Genomic DNA, 9,926 nt, shown 5'->3' with positions numbered 1-9,926 from the left:
TTCTTCATGCAGTTTTAAGCCACGTGGAACTGAAAACTGCACTAAACTTTTGAGAAGCCTGGAATATTAAGAAGAGAAACAGACCGTGTTCAAATCCTTTCTTAAGTCACTCTTTTTCTTTTTTAAAAATATTTTTTATTGATTTTTTACAGAGAGGAAGGGAGAGGGATAGAGAGTTAGAAACATCGATGAGAGAGAAACATTGATCAGCTGCTTCCTGCACACCCCCTACTGGGGATGTGCCTGCAACCAAGGTACATGCCTTTGACCAGAATCGAACCTGGGACCCTTCAGTCCACAGGCTGACGCTCTATCCACTGAGCCAAACCGGTCAGGGCAAGTCACTCTTTTTCATGGTTGAGAGGCCTAAATTCCAATCCTGGTTGTCACTCAATAGCTGTGGGTTTTTAACCTCCCCCACCCTAGCGGCTGCAGTTTCCTTGCGCTAAAAGTGGTGTTAGTTTCTTACATGAACTCAAAGGCCTCGTTCAGGGTTAATGAAAATATCAGGTGAGGTCTCATAAGCATGATGAATTTGAAACAGTACAGAAAAGGGGCTATATGAGCACAGGGGAGTCATGCAAGGAAAGATTCTGGACTCCACTGTTAGCCATTTATCAACTTTATCATAGTTCCTTCCATTCCTAACCCAGCTGGCTTTGGGGAGCAGTACCCTAGGCAATTATAGTCGCTATCACTCCCCAGGGCCTGGCCCTCTCCAGGGAGGATATGAATGTGCAGATTTCATGGCTATAATTCTTTCGTCTTCCCATAGTTTCTGTTGGAGAGCCTCTTGTCCCACATGCTCGCTTGGCGCAGAGATGTGGGAATTATTTTTCTCTGAAGAGCATCAAAACCCTGCTGCTAAGCCTGAGGGGCTCACCCCGAGGATCGGGAAATGAACAAGACCACTGGCTCACCACCAAGGAAGAAAACAATCAAAAGCTCTGATTCTTGAGGTTCAGAGAACTCGAGTTGCTGTATTGTTTATAATGTCAGTGCGCTTGCCCGTGGTCCCCAAGTCCCCTGGTTGTTATTATGTGCAATAATAAGAGCTATCACATATTGAGATCTTTCCATTAGTCAGGCACTGTACTAGGCTCTTTACATTATACAGGGCTGGGCAAAAGGAGGTTTACAGTTGTGGGTATGCAAAACAGAGTTTATTCTTGTATTATTATATATGAATTATTGTATTGTTTTCCACACAAACAACTGTAAATCTACTTTTGCCCATCCCTATGTTATCACAGACAAAAACCTTGTAAAGTAGGTATCATTGCCCCATTTTATTGGTGGGGAAGCTGAGGCTCAGATTGTTTTAGAAGCCCCCTAAGGTTGCACCGTGTCATGGTGGCAGAGCCAGAATTGAAACCCATTTTTCATTATATCCCACAGAAGGACAGCAGAGCAGCTGACAAAAATAAATCATTAAAAAGTCTACCTTTGTGGAAGAGACATGGCCTATTGGCTGTGTGTGTGTGTGTGTGTGTGTGTGTGTGTGTGTGTAAGTGTGTAATTTCTGCTTTGTTCCAAACAAGATTTGTGATGCTTAATCAGATATATCCAAGGCAGGAGGCAGGAGCTCCAGTTTGGCAGCATAAATCTGAGTCAGGCATCCTGCCTGGAGTGCGGGGAAACCATAATGCTGAACAGCAGAGACACCCCAGGGAGCACCAGGAAACCTACCGGACACTGGGAGTGGAAGGGACAGTGTTTAGAAGCGCTCCACTCTTCCACAATGCAAGCTTGATGGGGAAAAGTACTTGCTAAACCGGAATACAGGGCACAAAAAGCAAGGCATTCTTTTCAAATTTCGTTGGTCTCAAAGGCAAATGAGTTCAAATGTCATTGGGAGTTTTCCTGTTCTGGGTCCTAGGGATCAATCTCTCTCACAGGCTGGGTCTATTTGACCCTTTGGTGACTTCAGCAGCGATCTTGCATGGACAGTGTGGCCTGTCTCCCTTTGTTTCCTTGCTTGTTGCTTCTGAAGTCAGCTTTCGGGGATCTACAGGAGACCCATTGGGGGAATAGGTTTAGTGGCTCTCATCCCGGGGGTGGGGGTGGGGTGGGAGGACATGTACTTTGGATCTTCCTCTCTGGTTTCTCCAGGTGGAAGGTGTTCTCGTAAGGAGCGTGCACCTCCGGAACGTGAAGTTGAACACCGACCTAGAGTCATTTAGAGGAGCTGGGCGATCCCCAGGAGGGGGAATGTCTGAGCCAGAGGAGCTAAGTGCTGGGCCCTCTGTCATCCATGCAGGCCTGGAAGAGTGCGTCTGAGCCCTGCCGCACATGTCATCCTCTTCCCTCCGCTCCACAGTGAAATAAAAACAGATGTGCAGTAGATGCACTGTGAATAGCTTGGTCCTCTCAGCCAAGACAGGTAGGATGGAGCCAGCTGATGACCAGCCCTGCCACATCATTCCCAAACAGAAGCCACCGATCATTCCTTTGACATTGAGGCAGAGTATTAAAGAAGTTGGGCTCCGGGCTCTGCCCTTCTGCTGTGTGGCCTTTGGGAGGAGGGGACTTTCGCTGGGCCTCCGTTTCCCCTAATGTAGGAATGAGCCTGCTCACAGAACTGAGAGGAGAAAATGAATTGACACATGCAGAGCACTTGGCACAGTGCCTGCACTGAGAGCTCAATGAATGGCAGCTCTGATCATTAGCCCCATTATGAATTTGTATATAGCTGTTCTAGAGTCTTCAGTAAATTTTCATTAAAATGTCATCTGTAGGTGTTCATTTTGTTGAGTGGAAATGGAAGTTTATAGAAGCAGAATGACTGGGATCCAGTCTTTATGAACTCCTAGTTTAATGCTCTTTTCACTATACCATGCCTTGGTTATGTTTGGTTATGTGTGTGTATGTATATGTGTGTGTGTATATGTATATACACACATATATATACACATACATATACATACATATATTAGTATATTAGAGGCCCAATGCATGAAATTTGTGCAAGGGGCTTGGCCCTCGCAGCCCCAGCTGCCTCGGCCAGCCCTCGAAGCTCTTCACAGTCCCGGCTTCGTCCGGAAGGTCGTCCAGATGGTCGTTCTGCTGTTTGGTCTAATTAGCATATTAGCTCTTTATTATATAGGATATACACACACATGCATATAATTTGTATTTATGTATTCATATATATGTATGTATATGTGTGTGTGTGTATAATATATATATATATAATGTATATATACAGTAGTTTCCCCCTTATCCATGGTTTCACTTTCTGTGGTTTCAGTTAACCACAGTCAACCACAGCCCAAAATATTAAATGGAAAATTCCAGAATTAAACAATTCAGACATTTTAAATTGTAAGTTCTTCTGAGTAGTGTTATGAATTCTCACACTATCCTGCCCAGTCCTGCCTTGTACATGAATCGTCCCTTTGCCCAGTGTCTCCACAGTTTATACTCCCTGTCCTTAGTCACTCAGTAGCCGGCTCGGTGACCAGGTGGACTGTCGTGGTATCACAGTGCTTGTGTTCAAGTCATTCTTATTTTACTTAAAAATGCCACATTCACATGACCTTCATTACAGTATATTATTAAAATTGTTCTATTTTATTATTAGTTATTGTTGTTAATCTTTTACTGTGTCTAGTTTATAAATTAAACTTTATCATGGGCATGTATGTATAAGAAAAACTTAATATATACAGTACAGAGTTTGCAGTATCCGCGGTTTTAGGAACCCACTGGGGGTCTTGAAACATATCCCCTGTAGATAAGGGAGGATTACTATATACATATATCCATGACCATGATCCTTTGCTGATCATCAAACATTCTCCATTTTTAATTATGCAAGAAATGGTTGGAGGCAAGGTAGAAAAAAAAAAAAGGAAAGAAAAGAAATGGTTGGATGTGTATTGTGTTAGGAGTGTCTCACCTTTGGAAGTCTGTACTTTTCTCTGAGATGAACTCGGAGGCATGCCCTCTCTGCCTTTTTTTGTGTAAATGAAGCATCTCTTTCCATCCTAAAAGGAAAAGAATAGAAGAAAGTATCAGAGGGTCTAGAGCAGTGGTTCTCAACCTTCCTAATGCTGCAACCCTTTAATACAGTTTCTCATGTTGTGGTGACCCCCAACCATAAAATTATTTTCGTTGCCACTTCATGACTAATTTTGCTACTGTTATGAATCATAATATAAATATCTGATATGCAGGATGTATTTTCATTGTTACAAATTGAACATAATTAAAGCATAGTGATTAATCACAAAAACAATATGTAATTATATATGTGTTTTCTGATGGTCTTAGGTGACCCCTGTGAAAGGGTCATTCGACCCCCAAAGGGTCGCGACCCACAGGTTGAGAACCGCTGGTGTAGAGCTAAGGAGTTCAGACCTGTGCTCAGAGAGGCCAGACATGGGGCTACACCTTCCAGTCCCACTGCCCTCAGACGTGGGGATGGGTTGTGGGAGCTGCATTTCTAACAAGCTCCTGAGTGACTTTCCAGCCAACAAAAACGTCCAGAACTGGGGGTGCTTTGGAGGCACGTGGTATTGGGGTTGTAATATAAAGCCATTTCCCTTCCTTGTCACCCCCCCACCCCCAACCCCCAGGGGTGTTCCCTTCCTTGTTTGAAAGGAGGCAGCCCTTCAAGGTGAGACTGATTGCGTACTGCTCTGGGGGCCACCTAACTGGACTTGTGATTATGCTGGTTTGAAATAAACTCCCTTGCTTATGATCCCGACAGAGAATATCTGCAAAGTTCACAATACCACCTGCCCTGCTCACAGGAGTGTATTCCTGGGGCTAAATTTACACACACGGCCCTGCCCTCTAGCTGGATTGGATTGGACTAAACTGGGTAAATGAAACCTCTTCGCTGGGAATTTGGCTGGAGCTGGTGGCTGGAGCTGTGACAGGTGAACATGGAGGCCATCGGCTGTTTTCCATGGGTCACCTGGTCTGGGTAATAGACTGAGGAGGGAGCTCCCTGCTGAGAAGAAAGAGCAAAGTTTTCTTGTGAGATAGAAGCAATGGTGAGGGATGGAAAAGAGTGCTAGTGGCTTCCCAACAGCTCTCTGCGTCTTGGTTTAGGTCCAGGTGGGGCCTGATGGGATTTCTGCTCTTGGGTTTGGGGAAGCATCTTTGCATGAAGCACTGTTTGCATTAAAACAAACTATTTCATTTTCAGGTGGCAAAACTGATTTCTATTCTCAAATTCAAGTTTTGAAATCATTCTAACCATGACAGGGAAGGCTGACCGCTGGAAGAGCTGGGTCTGAAGCACTCAGATTAAACTGCTCAGCACTGGGCCCTGGGCTCAGGCACCCCCTGAACCCACTGCCCACCACAAAATGTCAGGCCTGGAATAGGCAGGCAGGAGGGAGTACTGGGTTCAGTCTTCTAATTTTGAAGAGGGAAACAGAATTAAATGACTTATCCAAGACATCAGTGACCTGTGGCATGGGCAGAAGCAGGTTTTTTTGTTCCTCCCAATATTTTATTATAAAAAATTTCAAACATACAGAAAAGTTAATGGACTTTTACAGTGAAACCCATGTACTCACCATCTAGATTCTACAATGGGCATCTTACTAAGACATGTTTTATAATATATCTACCCCACTCTAACCATTCATTTATCCATCTTATTTTTTGATGCATTTCAAAATTGTAGAAATCAGTCCTCTTTCCCCCACTGCAACATGCATGACCATTAATTATAGTTATGTCTTTGCTTATAGTTTTATTATCTATTCACCATCTATCATCTAACTATCTACCTACCTGCCTATGTTTGTTCTATTGATTCTGTTTCTGTATAACACAAACTCCTATTAAGATATAAAAAACATACTGTCACCTGAGCACATTCCCTCATCCCCATTCCCAATCAACACCTACTCCCACTGTGTCCTTGCCGTCTTAGATTGGTTTTGCCTGCTCTAGAACCTCACATAAATGTGACCATACATTATGCCTTCTTTTGTGTAAGGCTTCTTTCATTCAGCATAAAAAACTTTTGAGATTTATCCAAGTTTTTCATTGATCAGTTTGTTCCTTTTTATTACTGAGTGTATTCTACCATATGAATATATCACATTTGTTTATTCATCCTGCTGCTGATGGGCAGCTGGGCTATTTCCGGTTTGGGGCTACTGTGATGAGGCTGCTATGAGCATTTCTGTACAAATCTTTTTGTGAGCATGTATATTCATTTCACCTCGGTAATATCTAGACATGGAATTACTAAGTGATGGGGTAATTTGGTTGACTAAGTGTAGTTTTATTAGAAACTGTCAGACCTTTACCCCAGTGGTTATGTGCTCATACATCTCATCAACCAGAAGAATTCTATCACACTTAGGCCAACTTTTGGTATTGTGTCTTTTTAATTTTAGCCATTTTGGTATGTGTGTGATGGTACCTTACTGTGATTTTAATTTTCATTTCCCTGATGACTAATGATACTGGGCTTTTTTTTTTCCCATGTACTCATTGGTCATTTGTATATCTTTGTGAAGTATTTGTTCAACTTTTTAAAAAAAGTATATTTTTACTGATTTCAGAGAGGAAGGGAGAGGGAGAGATAGAAATATCAATGATGAGAAAGAATCATTGATGGGCTGCCTCCTGCATGCCCCACACTAGGGACTGAGCCCCCAACCCAGGCATGTACCCTGACCAGAACTCGAACAGTGACCTCCTGGTTCATAGATTGATGCTCAACCACTGTGCCACGCTGGCCAGGCTAGAAATTATTTTTATATTCTAGATCCCAGTACTTCATCAGACATGTTTTGCAAATATTTTCTATATTTGCGGCTTGCCTATTTATTTTCTTAATGGTGTCTTTTGATGCACAGAAGTTTTTAATTTTGACATCTAATTTATCACTTAAAATTGTATGGTAATTGCTTTCAGAGTCATGTTTAAAAAATCTCTGCCTATTTCCAAGTTGCAAAGATATTCTATGCTTTTTTCTAAGTGCTTTATAATTTTAGCTTTTATATTTTGGTCTGTGATGCATATCGAAGTTCAAGTTACAAACGTTACTGTAGCAATTGTTGTACCATAGCTAAGATAAAGGGACATTTTAATGTAATTAAGAGACATGGAGGGATAAGCAGATAGCTGTTTTATTTAGACTTTTCCAAATGTTTTCTGTTTTGGTGTAGACCTCTTTCAGTATTAATGTTATCAGTAGTGAAAAAAAATCTGAAGATAGAAGTAAAATAAAAACGAATGTGTAGTAGAGTGCATTGTTAGGTAGGTTTCAGATTACAATTAGTGGAGTCAACCCCACAATTTTTCTAAAATGATGAGGACAGGTTTGGAAGGTTTCTATTTACTAGTATTCATTTTAATGATTGCATGTACTATGATGTCTATAGCTCTTTCTACATGAAACCTGTGATGAACTGTTTTGATGCCCATTTCTTTATGTTGTATTTTGGTGACGAAGCTCTTGAAAACTCAAGCAATGGACTAGAAGTCATGTCTCTTGCCATGGAGAAGCAGGCTGGTTCCATTGTCTCGTTAATATTTCTTACATTAGATGACTACATAAATTCATAATATTCACACACACACACACACACACACACAAGTAGCTGGCAAATAACCCAATCCAATAAATAACAATATCATTTGGGTGTTTTGGTCTTTGATCTGTCCAGATATAAAATTAAGGAAAACCAGGACATCAATTAATTAAACAGATGCCGTATCTATGAGCAGATTTATTACTGAGACATATTAAATATTATAAGATCAGGTGTATAGTCTAAATACCTGACCATTTTGCCCAGCCAGTATGGCTCAGTGGTTGAGCATTGACCCATGAACCAGGAAGTCACATGGTTCAATTCTCGGTCAGGGCACATGCCCAGGTTGCGGTCTCATCCCTGGTGGGGGATGTGAAGGAGGCAGCTGATCAATGATTCTCTCTCATCATTGATGTTTCTATCTCTCTCCCCCTCTCGCTTCCTCTCTGAAATCAAACAATCAATACCTGACATTTTCCTTTTATAAGCCCATTTGAGTTGAGAATTTGGTGCTATTGTTCTATTTCTTTATTATACTTGGTGGGTTTTTTTTTTTTACATGCCATAGGCAAAACTAGACAATATTCAAGGAATGCTGCTTTATTTATTTATTTATTTATTTATTTTTGCCCAAGTATTATCTTAGCATCAACATCACTTTTGTGGTTGTATTTACTGCAGAGCCAAGCATAATACCAGTCTAGATAGTTTCTAATGATTTCTTTCAGAAAAAATACAATAGACTAGGTTTCCATTAAGTGTAGGTCTTTGTACTTAGTTTCCTCCAGGTCATTAACCTTTTCACTTATAATCACCTTAGCAATAGGACTTTGGCAACTCTTATGTAACTGATCATTAGCAAAATAGCCATAGTGCCAAAAATATTTTTCTTTTGTAACATATACTGAACATTTAACCTCAAGATCAATGTTTCAATTCTTACTTGATTACTAAAAGACTCTTAAATTGATTCAACCTTGAACTTAAAAAATTACATATACTTATTTAAAGATCAGTCTTTAGTAGTGAAAAATTGCTGGTGATATTCACATTTCATAATACCCAACTAAAATATTATGAATATTTTATTTTTATTACATTTTATATAGCCATCAGAATGTCCTTAATTTTTGGCGGTATATGGCTGAAATAATTAGAGGTGAAGTATGATGATTCCTGTAATTTTCTTTAAAAGTTGTTCTATCTATCTATCTATCCATCCATCCAACTAATCTATCGATAAGCAAATGTGTCACAATATCATATGCTCTGGCCAGTGTGGCTCAGTTGGTAGGAGCATCGTCCCATATACCCAAAGGTCACAGTTTCGATTCTTGTCAGGGTACATGCCAGTCGGTTTGCTTGTGGGAGGCAACAGATTGACGCTTCTTTCTCACATCAGTGTTTTCCTCTCTCCCTGTCCCTTCCCCTCTCTAAAAATATCAATGAAAGTATCCTCAGGTGAGGACTTAAAAACTATATATAACAGGTATATATGGGTATTCATTATACTGTTCTTTTTCTGTATCTTTAAAATTTTCATAACACACAGCCCACAAATTTAATCATAGTCTGAAAAGCAAGTCACATGTTTTCTAGGCTTTTATTTGCAACATGTGAGATCAAGATGGCTGCACTAGATGTTCTTTAAGGCCCTCTTCCAGGTGCCAAGTCTGAATTCTTACAATTTGAAAGCTTTCTACGTGCTAGGAGGGTGAATTTCAGAAAACCGATAAAGACAGGCTCACATTTTTTCATGCGAATATTTAAATTGAGGTTCATTACAACGTGCCGCCCCCGATCAGAAAGTGTTAAGCTGCTTAAAAACAACGATTCACTTTTTCTTTTTCATTCCTATTCATACAGGTAGAATATAGTAACTGCTGACACTACAAAACTGTTCACTTTAGCAGAACGCTTTCGCAAGGTTGGAGGCAGACAGACAGCACAAGGAAAGGCATCTACAGAGCAAAGAGAAGGATACTAGGGAACTAGTGAAGGTAAGGCCGGCAGGAACTCCATTTTGTTTTTAAAGGGAAACGAAGTGGCAGGTACTCACTTATCCTCGATCATTTGCTTCTGATATTCCTCATATTCCTCTCTGGTCATCCCTTGAGCTGCGGCAGCATCCGAGGTCCCTCCTTCTTCTTTATTTTCTTCAGACCTGCCACCAAATCCTAAATTCTTTACCTGGTTACTTATCATAGTTTTCATAAAGAAAGCCATTGTTTCTGCTCCAGAAAAAGAAACCCAAAAACTCAGACTAAACCTAAAGAAGAGAAAAAACACAAAATCTCCAAATATTTTCAATGACAGCCAGGCCTTTAAGAGCAAAGGGCTTTGCAGGGCCTCATGTCCTCAAGGGTGTCCTGATGGAGAAGAGTGGTTTGCGGCTGTAAGCTGGATTAGAGG

The 9,926-nt window shown here is 40.8% G+C and overlaps 1 protein-coding gene across 1 annotated transcript in view; it reads right to left on the bottom strand.

Annotated features, from left to right (window-relative positions):
* CPLX4 (complexin 4) overlaps nucleotides 1-9,926 on the bottom strand; it is a 24,990-nt gene extending 15,064 nt beyond the window's left edge. The window contains exons 1-2 of the mRNA XM_006764428.2: nucleotides 9,574-9,926; nucleotides 3,902-3,989 (exon numbers count right to left, since the gene is read on the bottom strand). Coding sequence (XP_006764491.1) covers nucleotides 3,902-3,989; nucleotides 9,574-9,740 — 255 coding nt within the window. The 5' untranslated portion in view covers nucleotides 9,741-9,926. The remainder of the gene's footprint in view (nucleotides 1-3,901; nucleotides 3,990-9,573) is intronic.

The sequence above is a fragment of the Myotis davidii genome, unplaced genomic scaffold (genome assembly GCF_000327345.1).
Source record: "Myotis davidii unplaced genomic scaffold, ASM32734v1 scaffold38, whole genome shotgun sequence".
Classification (NCBI taxonomy): domain Eukaryota; kingdom Metazoa; phylum Chordata; class Mammalia; order Chiroptera; family Vespertilionidae; genus Myotis; species Myotis davidii.
Note: the sequence above shows the minus strand (reverse complement) of the source record. Positions and strands in the feature narration are given on the sequence as shown.